The sequence below is a fragment of the Anas platyrhynchos genome, chromosome 15, assembly GCF_047663525.1.
Source record: "Anas platyrhynchos isolate ZD024472 breed Pekin duck chromosome 15, IASCAAS_PekinDuck_T2T, whole genome shotgun sequence".
Classification (NCBI taxonomy): Eukaryota; Metazoa; Chordata; class Aves; order Anseriformes; family Anatidae; genus Anas; species Anas platyrhynchos.
Genome location: NC_092601.1, coordinates 12,891,240 through 12,913,455, shown reverse-complemented (window position 1 = coordinate 12,913,455; position 22,216 = coordinate 12,891,240). Strand labels below are relative to the sequence as shown.

Sequence of the window (22,216 nt, the reverse complement as noted above, 5' to 3'; positions counted from 1 at the left end):
TTTTGTGACTCCATGGAACTAAATTTTGCTGATTTGGGGAGCTGTGAAACAGCCTATTATTGTAACTAGTTGGCGTAACAGAAAACATCCACAAAGATCACGTTCTAAACATAGCTGGGATGTATTTATTTTTTCTCATTTTCAGGGGGGAAAAAAAATGTATATTAACATCCAAAATTTCCTTTTAAAAACTACAAGCCAGGCATGGGCTTGCCAAGCTGTCCACCATGATGACACTTTTGTGCTGGTATGAAGCCACACGATTCTGGCAGGGCCCCATGCACCTGGACCACTTCATGGAATCAGTATAGCCAGTGATCAGTAATCAAGCCCAGACAACTTTAAAATATCTGTGCCTGTATTGAGCTTTTTACTGTGAGCTTTAGTTAATCAAAACATTGTTTCTCAAATAATCCAATATAATATACGCTTTTCTTAAGGATTAATTTGGAACTGAGCATGCTGAAGTCATTCATATTTTAATTCCCATGCACTCTTCTAAATTGAATTTAATCTGACATCTTATTACCAAGTCCTATTACATTCTCATGGAGCCCTCAGCAATCTTCTCTAATATTGCCTAATTTAAATAAATGTGTGGCATTACAAAGTATCGGCACACCATGTCTCAGCCTTACTCCAGAAAGATAACACAGCACTATAACAGCTGGTGGGTGAAGCCTCAGGGAACCCCAATGCTTGACTTTTTTTCTAGACCTTTCCAGCCAGACTTCTTTTTTCCTACCACTTCATGCATTTTGAAACCTGGCAGAACTTTCCCCCACCTTAGTTGCTCCAATTCTCCTTAATAACTTTGTATACAGAGCCCTCCAAATGTGTAAATGTATTCTAGCTCCGAGTTCTCTTTTTGTCTGTTTCATTAAATCCTTCAAGAACTTGCAGCAGTTGGAAAGCTGTGATTTAGCTTTATAGAAGCTATGCTGATTTGTCCCTTGAATTACTTTATATAAATATCACTCATAAATACATACATAACATGTTTGTGTTATCTTGTACGTTATTCTCAACTGCTTTCCTGGCTCTCAACAATTCTTCATATTTTCCTAATACAAATTGTTATCTTTTGAAAGGGTAACTGCAAACCTGAGTATCTGTACCAGAGATTCAAAGGTACAACTGGTAATAGGGAATTACGGTCTTGCTGTAACTGTTACTCTCAAAACTTTTGTAAGAATTCCACTAAAACTTCCACTAGGCATTTATCACAATCTAGGTTTTGAAGCCTAATTTCTTCATTTTCCCTTATTTCTCTTTTCCCAGTTTCTCAATTTTACTCCCAGCTGAGTAAGTATTTCCCTCTTGGGTCAAACCAAATGAATGAAGTGTCAGCTAACATTTCTATAACACCTTGAAGAACATCTCTCTTCAGCATACTTCTTCCATACTTTCCACTAGCTGTTGAGCAAACAGCCTCCACACCATGACTGAGCTCAGTCCCTGCTGACTCCTCTTTAAACAGACACAAAATTAAATTTGCCTACTGGGCCCATTTTTGAAACAACTCAAACCTGTGGAGTTACCCTAAAATTACACTGCTAAAGTGAGAACAGTCTTAAAGTTTTCTTTTAAGTGATAATTTTCCTTAGCTAGAACACAACTCACAGCAAGGTTATTTTAAAAAGCCTCTAAAAGCGTATCAGTGGTGTAGTTGCTTCCCAGGCTTGAGACCTGCCTCAAGGTGAAGTAACTTAAAGCCATAATTGACATCTCCCATGCAAAAATTATTATGGTCGGAGTATCGGCTGTTCCTGTACTTCATGTTAAAAAACTTACTCCATAAGCAAAAAGTAACCAGATAAAATATAGAAACAGCACCAAGAATAAGGTCTAGATTCTAATGCTTTCCTCTCACAGCTGGCTTCATGAATCACTAGAAAGTTATTATCTAGTTCATCCCCTCCTTATACCCGGTAATAATGAATCTCAAATATTTTTCGCAGTCACTTATAACTGAAAAAAACAGCAGCTTCAGGTGTCCTGAAGTTGAGGTCTCATGATGTTTTAGGATCACAATTTTAGACAGGAGAGCCTACACTATGGCTAAATTTAATCAGCTTAGAATTCTTTTTGGATCTGACATTATATTCCTGAATAATTGAAATGCATTAGCTGTCATTTTATAACACATTCAAAATATATGTCATTTCTAGACTTCATATCATTCAAAGACCAGAGTTCCTCAGAGTTACTGGAGGTTGTGACAGTTGGCACATTAAGAGATGGCTGGTACACGGGGGCTGAAATTGCACTTTTTGCCTCCCCTGTTCTCCCATTGAAAATTCTCAGGGTCAATGGCTACGCTTGGGCTTATTGTAAAGAAGACGTTGATAGAGAAATGTTACCCTTGGAGATTTAAAAAGTCCATAATAAGGAAAATGAAGCATTATTCCAATATAAATTGAAAAACATATTCCAGTTCTGTAAGTTTATCAGACTTAAACCTCCAAGGGAAACTTGCAAAACTGTTCTCAGTTTAAACATTTCCCAAACACTTACGACTTCCTTTTGCAAACTTTTCCCCAAACGTACACTGCCAAGGAGGTTATTCATGCAACAGCTGGGCAAAGCATGCAAGGAGGGGCTTTAACACAGAGATGAGAAGCAGTGCAGGAAAAAGCTTCAGCAGTTCCTGAAGAAATAAAAGATAACGCATTATCACAGTAAGTCTATTGAGGCAGATTAAGTAACACCCAGGTTTCGGTGCCAGGTCACTTACAAAAAGCGATGTAGAGCCCAGGTAAAGCTCTGTCCAGGAGGGTACCTGGGGTGAGCCAGTGGGAAAGAGCAGCACAGTGCTGAGACTCAGGTGGGATCACACCACCTCCATGCAGCATCTTACAGAAAACAAACCATGCAGTAGCTTTTTACTAGGGTAGTATCTTCTACAGTGCAAGAAGTTATCTCACCCTTCAAATGCCACCTCTGTGTTTTAGTCTGCATCATGCCAATACTTAAGCATATATTTATACTTACACAAGTATTTATACTTTGTAATAGAGACTGAAAAATAAGAACAAAGAGATGGAGGCAGGTTACAGCAAACACGACCTTCCACCCAGATGTAGACCTGGGGCCTTTCTCCTGCTCTCCTGTCTCAACAGTGGCAGTGTGCAAATTTCCAAGCCCACCAGTGGAGAGGATACAACAGACAAATTTCATATCATGGACAAAGCATCACCCCAAAGAAAGTCTGGAGAAGACAAAGACTGGGAGATCTATCTTACACATCTTTGTCACAGCAGAACAAGCAGACACGCTGCTTGGCAAGCTTGAGGAGCTGACAACAAAGATAAGCTCACTGGCAGGTACTGCTGAGAGCTGGACACGACAGGATGCTGTCCTTCCACTCTTTATGCCTATAACCAATTGGCTCCTGCTCTGAAAATATATGAGGTTCTTCCCTTGTCCTGGACCATAACCAGAAGGGAAAAAAAAATTCAAACTCAAATGTGGCTCTAACTTTAGACTTGATTCCATGCAAGTGGATTTCACTACAGATCCAGACAACTACAAAAGCATTGGAAAAAGCAAGCGAGATCAGGGATTAAGGACTTCCTTCTTAAATAGACAATGAATTACCAGTTTAGAGAAACAAGAATAAAACATGATATATATATTTTTTAAAGTTATCACAGTGTATTTTTGTTATACTGAGATATTCTTACAAGCACTGAAATGTTTTCAATTTATGTTCCAAAAATGCTAGCACATCTTTTATCTTTTAAAATACAAATAATATCTAAATTGTACATAGATATCAAAGTTGAATACTACTTGTATAACTGCCCATTGCTGAGTGCCAAAAGGTCTATCCATTTCAGTTCTAGATAAAAAAACAAAGGTCCTCCTTTTTATTCAGATGTAAGATACCTCAGCAATGCACTCCTACCTTCTACATTTTAGATCAACATTGGCATATCTATTCTCTTCTTGCATTTGCACATCTTTCTATGACCGAAATGTTAATTAGCATTAGATTCCTCTGACCCAAAGCTCATCATTTGCGTCAAGGTGAGAAAAGCATTTGAGGGGACAGACAGAATGACGCAAAAGCTACTTTAAAGATGAACAAAACTTATTAGCTTCTCGCACTTCGCATAGATCTGCCAAATTGATTTGAGCTGTGAAACTGTCGGAGCACAGAACCTGCTCAAAACCTCTGTTATATGGAGACTGGGTACAATACTGAGCATGAATCAACAATATACTACAGCTTAATCTATTTTTCATTTTCATCTCTGAGCCAAAGCATAAAAATGTACAATGTTGAAGTAAATGCCACCACTGTTAGCTTCAATATATTTTATCTATAAAATACATAGGCTTTTACGACCGCACCAGGAAGGTGATGCTGCCAGTAGATCACAAGCTTTCCGCCTTGCATTCTCCCACTATGCAAAACAAAGAAACAGTGATGGTATAGGTTGTCTTTTCTTATCATGCCCCACAGGAAAGAAATGCAAAAGGTAAATTTTGCATTTAGGTATTGTTTCAGCTCATGAAATTAGCAAGAATTAAACCAAACTCTTAGCACAGAATGACTGCTGTGAAGGAAGCAGGCATCAGCACCACACAATCTACACATACGCCACTCCACTGTGCAAATTCTCCCTCTCTTCGTGTCAATCTCACATGTGGTCTGTGCTCGACTTCCTGCACAACACAGCTGTTACACAGATGCATAAGTACAGAGGGAAAGTGATACAGCAGGAATCGTTGGGACAGTCCCTTGAAGATGGATGAGTATCAGGATGCGGTCCTTGCAGTGCACGTTGTGTTCAGTGCTGGCTTACTTGAATACAAGCAGACACACACAGACACACGTGCATTGCAATAGCAAGGAGGGTTTCAAGCTATGTTTTCACTACAAAGTTTGGGAGCTAAAATGCCTGTTTCCATAGTGAATCAAGAGAAAAAGGGAAAAATTAAGGAGGGGAAAAAAAGAGGAACTGATAGTTCTGTTCCCAGTTGAACAGAATTGTATCCAGGGAAAAAAAAAAAAAAAAAAAAGACGTAACAAAATGTTTCACAACATTTATCACAGATTTTTATCTTCTTTTAAGGACTATGGAGAAGTCCAAACATTAAAAGAGTTTCTTTCAGTGGAATAAATGGCCTTTAAGCAATTTCAGGACTAAGAAAATAACTGTACTTAAGCTGAACTAACATGCCTTCCCCAGGAGCAACTTGTGCTGTAAATCAGTCAATAGCTAAAGCTCCTGTCTCATTTTAGAAGCCCTGTATAATAGCACAGCATTTATACCTGCAGTTCAACAGTCTGCACTCACATATAGTAACAACACTATTGCACTGACCTCTGATGATTAGTTTTAATTTATATGCGGGGTAGACCTTTTTCACCTCCTGGGCTTGTTTAAGAATATAACAACATAGCAACCTTGACAAAATTGGAATCAACTGTTAATTAGTATCCCATTTAATGGAGATGAAAGCCAAAGCGTTCTTACTAAGAGGATCCTGCACAAAGCATTCTGACTAAGAGGATATTGCACTTATTTTGGTCTGATAAAAATTACATTAAGCTATATATAACTGCATCAAATGGAATATTTAAGCATTTTAACTTGAGTATTTTATGCGTTAGTAATTCACTTAATTATTTTCTCTAGAGAACAAGTGGAATAATATCATGCTGATGCATGGGGAGTCACAGGAATAAATCTTCAGGCATCACGATAGGATCAGATACCCAAGAGCCTCACTTAAATCAATAAAAGCAAGAGGAAGGAGTGGGCAGGATGCTGCTTCCAGCTCATTTCGCATTACCGTATGTACAGCAGGCATACCAAGCAAGCTGCAGCCCGAGTTGCCTTACCTTAATAAATATGTTACTCAAATTTTCACGCTTTCATAAAAAATAAAGAGCCACCTATCTACTGGTACATTCTCATTTAAAATGTATCTGTTAGCCCTCTTGCTTCATGATAATCGTGCTGTAATGAATCCGAGCTATTTAGGTCACGTTCTATTTCTACACAGTCACTACAATCCCAGAAAACAGGTGAGAATGAATCAGGAGGAAGAGTGAAAGGGCATAAACAAGAAACTTCACTAACAATTCCCTGCGGATAGATAAATTAATGTGTCACTACTCGCCAACACATAACCTTACTAATTCAGCTATAACAGCCCTTCTCTAAAATATTTTCTGCACTGTGGCCTATTTTTATAGCTCTAAATTTGATATGGGAAATATTACACCTGAAATCAACGAGTGCAGAGAGAAACCGAGATGGGGAAGAGCCATAAAATGAGCAGAAAAGGCAAGAAGAAAGGGAACATAATGCTAGACAGCTGAAAACGAGGAACGGGCCTTCTGTTAGTTTGTGGGCATGTGTGCGCCTGGTTTATTTTATACGGTACTTATTATATTGGCAAATTGTAGCTGTGGATGGGACAGGAGGAAAAAAAAAAAAAAAAAAAAAGAGTAGCTCCAAGTTGGCACAAAGGAAGGAGCCCAGGATTTGCAGTGTACCTGATACTACAGGCTGGGTGGCACCGGGGAGCTCCATCTTCAGACCTCAAGCTCCTTGGCAGCTGGGGTAAAATCTAGATCACAGTGAGTCAGACCAGCAGTAACATCAAACAGAGCTCAAGCTATTTCATTGCCCTACTTCATACGCTGCTACTTTCTTGGTGAACTGTGCTGAGAGCCACAACTAACTCAGAAGCAGAAACAACTTTCCAGCTCTCATTTTGCTCAGGAATTTTGACAGACTGGCCAATGGACACTAAGTGAAATTCCTGCCTAGCCACGTGGTCTGCCTCTCCAAATGCCTTCTGCTGCTGCTGGAGAAGAAATGCGATTTTGGCCCACAAACTAAGAAAGAACTAACAAAATATTACACATTTCTACATTAACCCATTAGCATTACCCAAACAGCACAAATTGTTGGCGGCACTTAGCGAGATGAGTATTTCTGAATATTTTGGGAAAAATATCCAGCTGCTAGCTGGTGAATCACCAAAACAAAATGTTCATTTCTCTGAAGAGTTATCCATCAAAGTAAGCAGTGTATGCTTCTAAGCTCCCAATTACAGAGCCTATTTGACTTGGTCATTTGGACATCATTCCTGACGTGACACCAGGCAGGTGCCATAGTTCTCCTCAAGTCTTGGAAAATTCCTCACAGTGAAAGAAAACCAAATGATGTTAACTCTCCTTTTCTCCCTCCTTGCCTGCAGCTACTCCAGTAACTATTTTCAGTGGGGCTACCAATGAAGTTGTTCAGAATCTCCTCGTCCATTTGCTACTATGCTGTCTGTCTTTCACCTGTTTTCTGCAAGTAGATTTTGGTCCTTGACTGCTAAGGATGTTTTTATTCTTTTTATAGCATTATTCCATTCTGAATACATAGCTAACCATAATAAACAGATTTCAGCCCTTCCCTTAGCCAGACCTTGATGTGTTGTCATCATTGCACTGACTGTTACAGCTCTACCCTCACCTTCATTATTTGCAATATTATTTTTTGCCTAAAGAGTCACCCATAAGATACAGGTAGATCTAAATGGTCACACTCCCCATAATGCAGATCTCACAACAAAGTAGCTGCTGAAAGGCTGTGGGGTTATACAGCAAAGCTTGGGGAAGAGAGAGTGGAGACGCTCTGCCTGTACATTCCTCCTGCAGTGCTGAAGAAATACTACCTGCACTGATATTTCCCTGTTTTTTTAACAAACCAGGATAATACTAGAAGCAGTTTTCCTGTATAGCCATGAAGTAGAGAATTAAAAAGGACTGGTTGTATGGGACTTCTTGAAGGAAAGACCTATACTCAGTTCCCCACAGAGTGGATTTCGAAGGATTCAGAAGTTTTAGGAATAGATGAACCATCTGTTCTGTCAGCTGGGGGAGGTAGGGGACTTAGTACACAGATCTAGAATAAACTCCCAGTAAAATACTGCATCTTTTTTGGGTATTCCAAAAAAAGGGGACGATCAGAATTGCCTTTTTTTATTTTCTTGCTATGTATGGTAATACTGTACGTTTCATCCCTGTGTCCCGGTCTGTCCCTGGAACTACAAAACACCCAGAAGCAGAACCAGGCCGCCCTGACAGCTTTGTACACTTCATGTATATAAAACTACTGACAGATTCCCTAACTTTGGGGAAATTCAGATCCAAACTGAAATCCGAATTTCACAGCTTAGGCCCTTCTCTTGTAAAGGTGGGGGTTCAGGGTTTTTTTGTTGTTCTTTTGATTTACTTTTAGTTGCTAAGCAGCATTACGATAGTAACAATGTGGGCAGTGATAAAACCTCACAAAATGCTTTAGCTGGAAAATAAGAGTATTCCTTAATAATACTAACGGAAAACGACTTTACAAAGACCTTCCATCTCCATATGCAGTACAACCAACTGTTGAACAGCAGGTAATAAAAATATGGTATATTCAACAAATTGCAGAGTGCAAGGAGGAGGAAACGGTATCAAATTTTGTTTCACAACCACTTTCCTATTAGAGCTTGTGCTGTTTTCTCTTTTAAAAGTTTGCATTTAACACAAGGCAATAAAAGATGAAAGCTGAGCTTCACTGAAATACAGGGAAAGCTTCCATTAATTCTAGTCTAACCAAATTTTGGTCCTGAAGTTAACAAATAGCCACAAGTCTCATCAACAAGATTGGTCAAAAGAAGATCTACTACACACCTTCATTCCTAGTCTGGCCAAACAGTACTGTACAGCCCTTCTACATGAAAAAGATCTTCCCAAGTTAATGCATCATCCATTTAGAAACCCCTGAAGTTAGTGAATAGCTTTACATTCGGTACAGCGAATGCTAGGATGGAGCAGCAGTCTAAGCAGCACAGAAGCAACTCCACTGCACCTGGCACCCAGACACAAGGCCCTCTGGTTCCAGGACACCGTGTGAGTTCTAAAAGATCCCCAGGAAGCCTTGAGGCTGAAGCTACACTCCTCATTGAGAAAGAAGTGGGAAATTGATTCCTCCTCAGAAGCCATACAACTGAGGAGCTGTAACGTCCACAGCGCAACACAACACAGAATAATTCTACTCCGTTCTGTTCAATTCCAATTGTTACTCCAATGGACCTCCGATCATTTGCTGCCTTAGTATGAAGGAAGAATTATGCCTTAAGACCCCACTGAAGGTCAGAGGCTCAGTGCACAGAAGCCAAATGTTTTCTTCTCATTTGTGAGATGAGGATGACAAACAAGCTCCTTGGCTCACTCCTAGATTCCAGTCCTCCACCTGTCTGTGTAACACACCTTACAGGATCTCTTGTGCCACAAGCCGACCTTTCAGATGAAATCTGAGGTGCACCCTGAGAAAAGCTCCTTGCAAGGACCCACCTTGAAGGCCACAGAAGCACAGCCACGTTGGGGTTGGCTCTTTCCCCCAGCAGACACTGCAGTGCTGGGGAGCTCCATCCTCCTGCAGACTCTCCCACCCCTCGTGCCACGTCCCAGGGCATGCGCCACATGCCCACAGCATCGCTCCTTGCAAATCCTGCAAGGGCAAGCTGCAGCACAGCTCTCGTTAGTTCATGTACTTGAACTGAAAAACACACACCAGAGTAATGGTTATGGCCCTACAGCTGGAGCCCAGAGGTGTCCCAAACTGAGTGGTGTCTGGTGTGGATGCAGTCTGTGTGGCCTAGAGCAAACCCACCCAGAACAGGCTAGGAATCCTTCCTTGTGATACAGCCCACAGGTTTTCATTTTCAAACAAGAAAGCAGAGCAGAAATGAAGAATGTCAAGTCAAACTCTTCCAGCAAATCTACAGGAACTGTACTGACTTCAAAGATGGCAGGAGCCCAAAAGCCATCCAGAGCCACTCTAAGTTCCCTAACCATGCTGTTTTTCCACTGCCGATGTGATTGGAACTGCAGTGGTTTGACCCTGGAGCTGCCACCCTCCAGCCAAGCAGATTAAACACCCTCTTCATCAAAACCTCCAAGACGGCCTTTGCCAGTCCAAACCAATAACTGTTTTCCTGCCTTTGCACGAGAGCGTGCTGCCTCCGGCCACCTCTCTTCTCAGGCTGTTTGGAAGCCAGAGGCGAGGCCCCGATGCAGCCAGACCCTGCCATCGTCTGCAGCCTGCTCCAGAGACACGCTCAGCTGCCGCCAGCCTGCCCTCGCGCTTGGTGTAGGCCTTGTTAGGAAAATCCATCAGGGCTGCACAGATTGCTCCCCAGATCTGCACTGTTGAGCATCAGCCGTTACTGCCCTCTCATTCTCTAGAAGCATCACCATTCTGGCACCACCAGGGGTGTCCAGAAGGCAGGAGCAGGCCCAGCAGGGTCATATTCTGCTTCTGCAGCTGCCTGGAGCAGCAGCACAGCGTAAGAGCAGCAGGCTCACAAGATGCCCATCCAAAGAAGCGTCAGTATGGCTCAATCCAAAAACCTCCATGTATGGCTTTGGAATAATCACACTTTTGTAACAAAAAAAAAATAGAAACTGATTATTTTTTTGGTAACATTTTTAGAAGCTGTACTGATAACAGCTAAGTGACAAGTTACAGGAAGAATGTAATGGAGTTTCCTTTGAGTTGTTTATTATTAATACAACCTTCCCTGAATGTTTTTCTGGTAATTCCCCATTACAGTAAGACCGCATAAAAGAGGTTAGGCTAACAAGGTTAGGCTGAAAGGTTAATGAGCTACAAGTTTCTTTATAATATGGAAATGCAGTTCTAGGATTTTTGCCAAAGTATAATCAAATTCTAGCTGTGAAAAAGAAGAGGTAAGGACAGTACCAAAATTTGTGTTCCAGATCTCTGCAAACACTCACAGAAATGCCACTGTACACCTGACACAAGTTCAGTTCCTAGCCCAGCACCAGCATCACACCCTCACAGGGGCCTTTCTGTTCCACCCTGTCACAAACGCTGCGTATCAACACCGGGGTGAGAGCTACCAGTGCGCTGCTCTCAGTCACATCAGCAACACACACCTGCTCTGTTCAGCTGCAGTATCCATGCTCGGCCTCGGGCAAAACCAGTTCACCCATTTGGAACAGCGCGCACACACCTGTTGTCAGCTAATCCCCACTTGACAAATTACAAAAGGAAGAATAAGTATGTTGTTATTTAAAATATTGCGTTTTTGGCGTGACTCACCTCATAAACCCCTGGAACCTAAACGGATTAGGAGTTTGCAACAAGAGTTTCACCAGGATGTTGGCTCGTTATTAATGCTGACATCCAAAACTAAGTTACAGATCCCAAGGCATTTTCAGAGTCTAATAACACGAACATCCTAACAGTACTTACGCAGTCTTGGATTTCTTTTTCCCTTGGAGTGTACGAGCAATATAAAGGCTGCCCCATTTGCTTACTACTACTGTCTATCCCGTTACAGTACAAACCACTCTGAGAAAGCCTCGAGCACAAAGATTTTGTTCCCTCGTGCACAGCTTGCTCGCCATCTAGTGGGCACAGCCTGTGAATTAAAGCACTGCTACTTTCAGCAAGAACTGAGCAGGCACAGAACGCGTGGGTATAGCAGTTTGGAATTAAATATTTCAATTAGCAGCAGATAAAGATTAGCATTGCTAATAGCACTGGATACTAAATTCCCTCGAACCCTAAATTTGTCTAAACCCTAGGAACTTCCAAAACACCTTGCCTTTTTAAAAAAATGTATTCTTCTATACCATACATTCTTTCTAGTCTACAAAAATAAACCACAAAGAAAACTGGTTACAATTCACCTTATAATATAGCCAAAATAATTCAGAAAGGGAGACAACTGAGATAAAATATAAACATCCAAAGCATTCATCTCAAAGACAAATCTGTCACCCTATGTCAGCAGTCTGGAGAAAGAAATTATCAAAAGCATTTTGCAGCTCCTTGAATTCCCCTCTTCTCCTTCCCCCACCCCCCAAGAAGTACAGTGAATTAATTACATGCTTAAATTAAGCACTTGATTAAGTGTCTTCCTTGATCTGAGAGCTCAGTATCTTATTGAATTGACCTGGAGGTCTGAGTTACAGTTCATCTGCTCTGAAATCAGCTCAGGACAATGAACAGCACGGAATTAAATGATTTTTGTGCTTGTCTGCATCAGTTTAAAAATGGAGCGACTCCATTTAACCAAGCAGAACCAAATCAGACCACAAGGTTCAGTAAACCTTCAAAAGTTTTAAATGCTTCCTCTGAATGACATTTTGCGTCAGTTTTACTTGGCTTTTGTATTAGCATCTTGAAGGGGATTAAAATACTTGAAAAGTTCCTTCCAAGTGCCAGCAGAGGAACAAAGAATCTTGAATTTAAAAACTTTATTTTAGAGACACATTGTTCAAAAGACTGAGAAACATATATCAATCAGAAAAACAAGATGATGAAGTTGCTTTAATTTCCTGCTCACAAAATTTTATGATGATTCTGAACACTGTTTGCTCCCACTAAATAAGGCACAGCGTAGACATACATATACCTTTTCTTTTGTTAAATGTCTGCTGATGACCATGGAGATTAAACAGGCCGCAGCTGGCTATATCATGCATATGCGATTACTGCTTAGCCACAATTTATGTAGCTGGTTGCAGTCATAATATGCTGTTTAAAACACACGTTAAGATCTAATGATGAGCTGACGTTAATGAGTTGTTACAGTACACTTAAATAATTTCCAAAGAATATTTGTGTAAGCCTCTGACATGCAAACAGAAAACTTATAGAAAGCAATTATTCATTAAAATCAGTAATACTTTTATGCAATACATATATTTACTCAAAGGAATATTTCAGAATACGTACTTTTTGAAAAGATATGGCAATAATACCATTTTCTCATTAAATCTTCACGAGTCTAGAAAGCTGACAAGTGCATGAGGAAGTGTTTCATTGCTGCTACTCCTATTCCAAAGCTTAAGAGCTACAAAGGGGAACTGGCCTCCTGCACGGAATAAATATAAGCACTTACTTTGAGCTGATCCCACAACAGCACTTTTGCTCTCGGATCTAAGTGATTCTGCCTCTGGCCAACATGGAATCAAGGGCAGGACTCAAACCAAAAGCACACACTTCACAAAGCTATGTGCAGGAACGTAGGCTCCGATCCCACCAGCCTCAGCACCCGCCCGGCCACTCCTCTTAGCTGCGTACGGGTGAGAGGCCCCAACCATCTGCACCATGGCGAGGACCACAGGAGAGGCTGCAAGTCCGAGTCATCTTTTAAACTGCCAGGATCAAGGAGATTACATGCAACTGCAGGCCTACAAATATTTTTCTTTGAGGTTTGGAGGGGTGAGGCAGAAGGGTGGAAGGAGAGGAGTTCTGTTTGCTTAACAGACACTCACTGTGTTAGAGCCCAGCACCCAAGTTCTCCTTACTACATGGAGGATGCCAAGGGACAGGCAACTCAGCTGGGTAGCCGATGTATCTCAGGAGACAGCCCCATATAAAACACAACCAGCATACCTTCTCTGGCCCTGCAGAGGGTCTTCTTTACATGCAGAGTTGCAGGTTGTTTCAAACAGAACTGTTCCAGCTGGGTCCTCCACCTCTGCCTCCTGGAAGCTCTCAAAACTCAACTGGACAAAGCCCTGAGTAACCTAATGCTGAAGTTAGCCCTGCCCTGACAGGAGGCTGGACCAGGTGCACTGCTAACCTACCTGGTCTCCTCTAACTTATTCTCGAGAGGCAGTTATTGCTCGAGATGCAGTACAAGGACTCAAATAACCACAGGACAGGCTCACCACCAAATTAAGAATAATCTCTTCTTTGCCTTTTCTGTCCATTAAAACCACCCATGTTAAATGTAAGCTTACAAAAAAAAAAAGTAATCAAATTATTTTAATTCCAATCAGTTCAGAGAGCATATATGATGAGTGTTCACAACTAGACTCCTGCTTGGAACTCATTGCTACAGCACTTAGCAAGTACTCTTCAGAGCCTCTATGAAGCAATTAAACAAGTGCACAAATGTGAGTATTCAAACATTGCAGCACCCAAAATTCAAATACGACAAATACGATAAAGCAAACTTCTAAATGAAAGTAGTATCTCAGTACATTTATTATAAATGCTTGTGTTGGTTTGCAGACAGAGCATACCAATGTGTTCACTGAGGTTTCCATTTTGCACGTAAAGTATTCTGTCCTGATCAGACAAAACACTTTGCTATGTTCCTTGAGGACTAACTACTGCACACCAGTTTAAGTGTAAGAGCACCCCGAAGTAATTTGCAAAATGGGATCTCTTAACCATTCTAAATTCAAGTTGTTTGCACACATCGGGACTAATTCCAGCTAAATCTGTAAGGTAACACAAATCTTGAAACAGCATAAGATCAAAAAGCCACTACCAAGAGAATAAAATATCTGCTTGAGCTTCTAATACAAACACGTGTGTTTTTTTCTGGGTGAATTTGAAAATTTATGGTTTATACCACAGGTCTGTGTACATGTAAGTTAAGAACTGGATTCTTTTGTCAAGTTTCATGTTTTGCAGTCATACGAGTAACACACAACGCTAAACTAAGAACAATACTAATGATCATTATGATTGATACAAAAAGTAATTCTAATACTACAACAGAAAGAAAATGCAAAAAATACTTCCAAATGCTCTACACACATATAATATTCTCAGGATCTGGGAATAATAAAAAAAAAAAAAAAAAACAAACAAACGTATAATGATATAGGAAAGCATAAACAAAGACATGAAAATTATTTTCCACACATTGTTTTGTACTAACACCAGTAACTAGCATTTGTTGTGGCATCTAATTTCAGGAATACGGGTTGATGTGTTTTCTTCAATGAAAATACATCTTATTATTTCTAAATTTAATTTCAAAACAGTTTTAAGTAAGCATTGTTAGTTCGTTTATTTTAAAAGAAAATGCAGTCCTGCTATTCTCTATCTGTTAACACTTTTTTTTTTTTTCCTATTTCTCAGCTGATGTTGGTCATTTTTATTTTAATCATTAACCAAAATTAAGGAGTCTTCCTTTCTACCTACATTTTCCACTTTTGTGGTATTCTTTAAAAATTACTTTTTCTTGCTTTTTCCTTTCCCACTTTATTTTCTGTTTTTATAATCCACAGCACTAAAAACTTAGAAAAGATAACATAAAAACACTAAAACTTGTGTATATGTGAAGACAGCAGAAACTACTAGGAAAGGTCAAGAAGGGCACAGAGAACGTGAAGTTCAGTAGACCTTAAAAATATTTACATTGGCTTGCAAAGTAAAAGGACCTTTAGAAACACATATTTTGAAATGTCGTGCATCAGCACGATACTAGAGGATGTTAAGATCATAACATTTCTAAACAATTCTACCTACATAAATTATCCTTATCATTTCTTTAGACACGCATATTTGATTAATGCTTACGTTGCCATTTACCGTGACTGGGCTGAGCGTGCTAATTAGAAACACACTGAATCCTAGTTGGTTTCCCAGAGCTCCATAATGTTTAGAGGAAATAAGACAAATGCTTTGCCCCTAACAGAGTAACACGCTCCCTGCTACGTAACGACCAGCTCCTTTGGCCAGCACCAGGGAAGGAAAAGTCCTTTTTGACATCTTCCTCTGGGCACTCGCTCCCTGAAATTTTCACGTCAGCCTTTTAGGGAGGAACATCCTTTCACTCATAAATTCACACAAAAGTGATAGTAACTGTTCATAGGCTGTTTCCAGAGCTGTAAAAAGCCTTCCAGACACATTGCTGGGAAATAAATTGTGCGATTCTACATCCCATGCTCAGGCAAACAGCCATGGCACGTTCAGAAGGATGGTCTGTATGAGTAAACGCTACTTAGTACAAACACAAAGTGTAGACTTGGGCCCCAAATAACTCACTGTAATTACAGGACAACACTATAACTTGGACTATTACAGAAAGGTGATGAATGCAGCAAACACTAAGTCTGCAAGGACTTTACCTGGGAGCGTGAAGTCTGACACAACTCTGTCTTGCCCCAGCACTTTAGTTGTGTTCAAGATAATGCTCTAAGCGCTCACTTTTTTTCCCGGAAGGTAAACTGTAGTTGTCAAGGAATAAACACCTCCATGTGCTTGGATTAAAACATTTTAACAGCTCTTGAAAGCTGATAACAACCCCCTCCCAGGCCTGAGTCCAACTTCGAGGGTTCTGGTCTAAGTCCAGTGTTGTTGCATGCCCCGTGTCATTTTATTGCCGCAATAAAGCGGGGAGAAGGGAGGGAGAGGCAGCGACCTGGAGAAGGAGGTCCAATGAGCACAGGTGTTCCTGCCACACACACACAATATCCCGAGCTGGGCCTGAGCTTTAAATACCCAAGATTATCAAATTCCCATAAACTCCTCCAAGATAGTGCTGGTATTACTTTATCGGAAAGGCATTCCAGCCAGCATACTTTGAATTAATCTCACAATCTCCAGGCAATTTATGGTCCACAAAAAATAAGTTACCCCAGACTTTCCCCCGCACTGTCCCCACGAAGGCCTCGTGAGTCATTTCGCAGAGCAAGTACAACCAGGGCACTTTTTGTTTTCTTGAAACGTATTTGAAAGGAATAGAAAACTTCAGGGTGCAGCACGAAGCATAGCTGGTGCTCTGCATGTGTGTACAAATGTTTCAGGGGAAAACATCTCCCTCCAGGCCTGAGGGGGGTCCCAAGGGAGACCCCTCAGCTCTGCCTTGCTCAGGGCCTCAGCCTCCCGTGTCTAACTCTGACAGGAAAAAAACAACTAATTCTTACAGAACCTTCAGTAACTCTCACAGAACTCTCACTCAGCTACTGTGAGGACGATTTTACCTCCGGCTTCTCTGGACGCCCAATGCAGAGCTGCCTCCCGAAAAAAGCCTCTCACGCCGCGCTCCCGCACCGGGGGTCTCCACGACCACCGGGCGCAGAGGCCGAGGAGGGGAGGGAGGGAGGCCTCGTAGGGGCTGCGGGGAGGCTGGGGGGGGGAGAAGGAGGAGGAGGAGGAGGAGGAGGAGGAGGAGGAGGAAGGAGGCCTGAGCGGGCGGCACCCAGGTGGAGGCGGCGGGGCCCGCTGAGGCGAACGCCGCCGCCCCGCCCGCCGAGCCAGTCCTGCCGCGTCAGGCGGCCCCGGCCCCGCAGTCCCCGCCCGGCGGCGGCGCTGCCCGGCTGGTTCCACAACTTTTTGACAGTTTCTCAGCAGCCCAGGAGGGGGAAAGCAGCCTGGGCTCCGGCTGCGCTGGGGCCGTGAGCGCTCTCCGGAGGAACGAAGCCCACCTCTCGCCGCCGGCACCATGTCCCGGGACCCCGAGGAGGTGAACAGGCTGACGGAGAGCACCTACAAGGTGAGCGCGGGGCGGGGGCTGCCCGCCCGTCACCGCCGAGCCTGAGGAGACGGCGGCAGACGGAGGCAGCCAGGGCCCCTCTCGCAGAAAGGGAGTCGGCTCCTTGGGTTTTCGTTTATTTTTTTTATATTATTATTTTCTTTTTATGAGTAAGCTCGCCTGTCCCACCGCGCCAGAGCCCTGCTGCTCGGTGCTGGCTTCTACGGCGTGAATAACGCCAAGGGGCTTGGGCAACAGGTTTGGGGTATGGCAGGCTTTAAGACTGTTGTTTTTTTTTCCCCTCCTCAGCAGGCTCGGTTCTCCGAAAACCATAATTCCCCCGGTGTGCTTTAATGAGAACGCGGTTCGGAGAGCTTGGGGTTTGCGGTTCTCTGCTTAAGCCATTCCTTGATAGGGGCCAGAGCCTGGAAGTGGCTTAACGGTGAATTCAGTCCTGAGCTGATAATCTGATTTATGGAGGGACGGCCGAGCGTGATTCAAGGTGTCTGCTGGAAAAAATAGCCCGATTTATGTTGGTAGACTTCTCAACTTTCTAGAAATGCCTACTTACTACCAGAATGAAAAGTATTTTGTGTGCTGGCAGGAGGCACTCAAACTTTTTCTTTCAACAAACAGCCCCTCCAAAACACACAAAAGGGAAAAAAAAAAAAAAAAAGGCAAAATGCCCTTGAAAATCCTGCGTTTGAGTAGCAATAGCAGTCATAGATCCATGATCTTTATTCTGTGCAGTGTGTTGTAGTACAGAAATTGTTCACATTTGCAAATGTATTTAATCATACAAATGAACCTACAGCTGCAATGTATTTACAGCTTCAAGCCCAAAGGAAGGCTTTCTGGAGATTGTTCTGTTTTGCTGTTTACTCAATTGTACTGGCATACTATCAAATGTTTTCATATTTCTGAAGATGTTGGTACAGTATAAAGGTCTCCGAAAACTTTTACAGGAGTATTTTACTGTTTTGTTGTTCTCTGACACACAAGTCAACTTCACTCCTTCAAGTAGTCCACCTATGTCAGTGTCATGTCATATTTCTGTTTAATTTCTCTTAGATACTAAATTCACGTAAAATTACTGTAAAAATGAGATTAGTTGGCAATAAAGGTTGTCCTCTAGGATCAGTGTAGGTCTTAAACAGTCTGTTGCTTTTTGATATCAGTTACTTTCATGGCAAGGCCATAAGCAAACAAATTCTTTTTTCTCAGAAAAACAGTCCGTAAGTACAGGCTCGCAGATGAGAAGCCTGGGAAGTTCAGGGCTGTGCTGAAGAAGGAATGCCCTACCCTGTCTGTTGGCTTCCAGAATGTAGCTAAAACAGGACAGAAGATCTTTTATTTGTGAGTTTTAACGGATATACTATGAAATAAGTTTTAAAGGAATGACAGACCTCTAAATAAACATAAACCTTCCCTGGTACTTAGTACTTGCTTCCTGGGAAAGCTTACCCCCCTTTTTTTTTCTTTGTTTTCTAAACTAATTCAAAGGGACACTTAAGATTGGAACAACCAGCAAAACCACAGTAATACGATGTTAATGTTGACAGTGTGATGAAATGTCTTCTATGCGGATATTTTGAGAGGTCTGGTATGTTGCATCACATAGCTAGTACTCACAGGCCTGGAAACCCTCCTGCCCTGCCCTCATTAAAAATGGAAACTTTATCCAGATAAGGTATAAAGGCTGCTTCAGGTAGACCCAGAATCCATTCTCTGCTTTAAAGTAGTTATTTCTATATCAAAGTTAAAATCTGGAAAATAGTTCTTTGCTTCTTAAGGGCAGAGAGAACTGGCCTCTGTGTTCAGCGTTTGCTGTGACTACAATTACACCTCACTCATTTAAAGCACATGAACGCTTCTTTGTGCCATGTTTCCGCCTGCCCGGTGAGCGTGCTCTCCGCTCAGCAGCATCCCTGTAACTTCTCTTGCTGGGTGCTGTCCTAGCAGCACAGTGCTCAGAGCACCACGCTGGTATCAACCAAGTCAGCTGCAGTGTTTGTGTTTCTCTTACCAACAAGAAGGCTTGCTCTGGAGAAACCATCTCGATGTAGTGTAGGGATGGCATCTGTGTGCTGCGGGATCAAACGCAGGCTTTCAGCGTCTCAAAAAAAAATTTAACCTTCCTGTGACCTGGAAAAATAATAGGAAAATAAGTTTAATGCCTTGCCAGTCTGTTTTCCTTTTTTTTTTTTTTTTGTTACTTCTATTCAGTAGTGCTAATCCACTGGATTTATTAAACACATAGTAACCTGTGCTATAGAAAGCTTTGAAATATGCTTACAGAGATCACCAAGTGGCTAAAAGTGCCCTTGTATTTTTATCTTATTCATCCTTTTTGTTGGCAATGACATAGGGAAGCGAATACTTCAACATATTTTAGCTAACCTGACTGAATAAACAACATAATCCACAAATACGTGCATGTGTACACACATGAAAATCAAGGTTGACATTTGCTCTTTATGTAATACCTGAAGAATTATTTTAGTGCATGATAGGAATGGCACGTGCGAAAGGAAGCCCGAGGGTGTGGGAGCCTGTGAGCAAGGAGGGCCACAGCCTCCGCTGTACCCGGGTGCTCCTGTGACGCCTCCCGGCTCTCGCCACCACTGCAGTGACACGTCACGCTCGCTGTGCGGGACATTTCGTGACCTCCACGCACAGACCGTGTCCATCGGTAACCAGGAAAGCCAGCGCTTCTTGGAGTGCCACTGCAGCTGATGCAGTTTCCTTTTATCGGCTGTGTAAGGAGGTCCATTTGTCATCTGGCTGTGTACACTGTCCATTTGTCATCCGGCTGTGACACAAAGCAGGGGAAAGGGGAAAAAGGTGGAAGTGCTGGGTTATACACCCGCGGTTCTGTCCGTGTGGTCTGAGGGCTGTGCCCACATGTATTGCTCCTCTGGTTTGAGGCTTCTGGAACTGCTGATATTTCACGGGTGTTGATCATCTTGAATTGTAAAGATGAATTTCTTAGTATAAAAGTAAATTTTATCAGGAAATTTTCATTATCACCCAAAGTATGTGATTAGACTTGAAAAAAATAAGTTTATTCCATGGAGTGCTGTGTTACTGTCATTGAACAGGGGCATATAGAATTATTTTGGTAGGCTATATGGCTTTCTCCTTGAAATATTTCTGACAAACTCAGTTTAAAACACTAACTTCCACATATCCACATTTTAAAAAGGCTTACAATTAGATTAGACCACCAGACTTACTGTCAGTAGTTAAAATTCACTTGTGGCATGCTGCAGGAAGGGTATTGTTTTGAATCACCAAAATATAAATCCTAATTTGGGGGAAAAAGGGCCTCTGGGAGTCTGTGAGCATATAAATTCTAGCTTAGTACAAGTTATCTATTTGACCTTACTTAGTTATGTCTGCTTATATTCTGTCTTGGGTCACACATTCATAACCTGGAAAACTTTGTAGTTAGAACGCATTGGTGGACGATGTATTAATGTTTCTCTTAAACATGAAACATCAAGCTGACTAATAATTAGTCATAAGAATTAGACTTTTTGATTAAACACTGTCATCCTGATTTTTTTTTCTCTGTTCTGTTAGACCTGTTTTAAAACAATATTAAGCCAATTTACAGCTGAGATGGCTTAACATGAGGACTTAATCCTGCACTTATGAAAGCTTTATTCTGGATTTCAAAGAGATGAGATGTAATAATGTACAAAATGGAACACTATGATTGGCTTTCTATAGGGCCTTTTGAATCTCCTCAACGGGTTCTCAGACAACATGAAAGACTCAAAAAAATTAATGTTGCTGTTTTTTTCTAATTGACTTGTAACGTTATAAACAAACTAGTGGCTATACAAAGGTTAGCTATAAATAGCAGTAGTGATAGTAATATGAGTAACATTAGACCTACTTTTCTGTCTTAGTTCTGTAATTTCGGATTTTGACCTAAATACATTGTTATCCACTCTTGCAAAAGTGCCTGCAGGATGTAAACTTGAAACTACGGGGAGTCTGTGCATTGTTTGGCTGTACCCATACCTGCTGAGCTATTGTTCTGCGAGCTGTGTCTTTAAGTAAGAAGCAAAGCTGCGCCTTTACAGGAAGGCACTTTTACAATGGCTTTCATTTGTTTTGAAGATTAACCTTGTTTATATGGCTATCAGGAACTGTGGAAGATATGATACCTGTACCCGGGTGGAAATACACCGCTTGTTGCTCCTTAGTCTTTTCTGCCAGGCTGGTTAACGCGTTGGTTTCATGTGGTGAAGGGCATACAGCAACCTTCATACCAGAGAGTACATCCCCCTTCAGCTCTTTTTTGGGAAGATCACTTGTGCCAACTCTAACATTCTGCATAAAAAGATGTTTCCAGTTGCCTCTCTTGAAAGTGTTTCCCTTCGTTTCCATTCATCCTAAATAATAGAAAGCTGTAGGATCTAATCATGTGCCTCCTGTTCTTTTCTAGTTAATTACTCCATTCACAAGAGGTAGTGTGTCACTAGAATATAGGGCATGAGATTGACAATTAGGAGGCCTGGGCTGCGTTGCTCACTGAACAGCCAAACGATGTCTTGTGAACTACTTTCTCTCAGCTGTTCCCTTACTTTGTCATGTCCCACAGAACTGAGACCAAAGTTTTATTACAATGTCTGCGTACAGCACAGCGGTTGTCAAATAACATAGGGTTCGTGTTACTTCTGACAGCTTTAAGGCAGTGGGCCTCGTGCTCAGAAATTCCTCTGCTCTGCCATCTCTGCTTTTTTAATTCTCAGATCTGGCTTTAATGTATGACTAGTGCTACTGGTGGTTGGTCCCAGTCCTTGTCGTGACCTTTTCCTTAGACTACAGATACGGGAAGCTGTAAAATAGTAAGGCATCACCTGAAAATAAACAGCTATAAAATTGATTTCTGAGTGGCTTGTTTTTAACTCTGTAACTTCTGAAGTTAAAGGAAATACTA

At 41.7% G+C, this 22,216-nt stretch overlaps 1 protein-coding gene and 1 long non-coding RNA gene across 3 annotated transcripts in view; one reads left to right on the top strand and one right to left on the bottom strand.

The window, feature by feature from the left end:
• LOC139998732 (uncharacterized) overlaps positions 1 to 16,978 on the bottom strand; it is a 54,071-nt gene extending 37,093 nt beyond the window's left edge. The window contains exon 1 of the long non-coding RNA XR_011803521.1: positions 16,772 to 16,978. This is a non-coding gene — a long non-coding RNA (uncharacterized lncRNA). The remainder of the gene's footprint in view (positions 1 to 16,771) is intronic.
• A 170-nt stretch (positions 16,979 to 17,148) lies between these two features.
• BAIAP2L1 (BAR/IMD domain containing adaptor protein 2 like 1) overlaps positions 17,149 to 22,216 on the top strand; it is a 39,836-nt gene continuing 34,768 nt past the window's right edge. For both annotated transcript variants that reach the window (XM_072023782.1, XM_005020048.6), the window contains exon 1: positions 17,149 to 17,283. In XM_072023782.1, the coding sequence (XP_071879883.1) occupies positions 17,233 to 17,283 (51 nt within the window). In that variant the 5' untranslated portion in view covers positions 17,149 to 17,232. The remainder of the gene's footprint in view (positions 17,284 to 22,216) is intronic.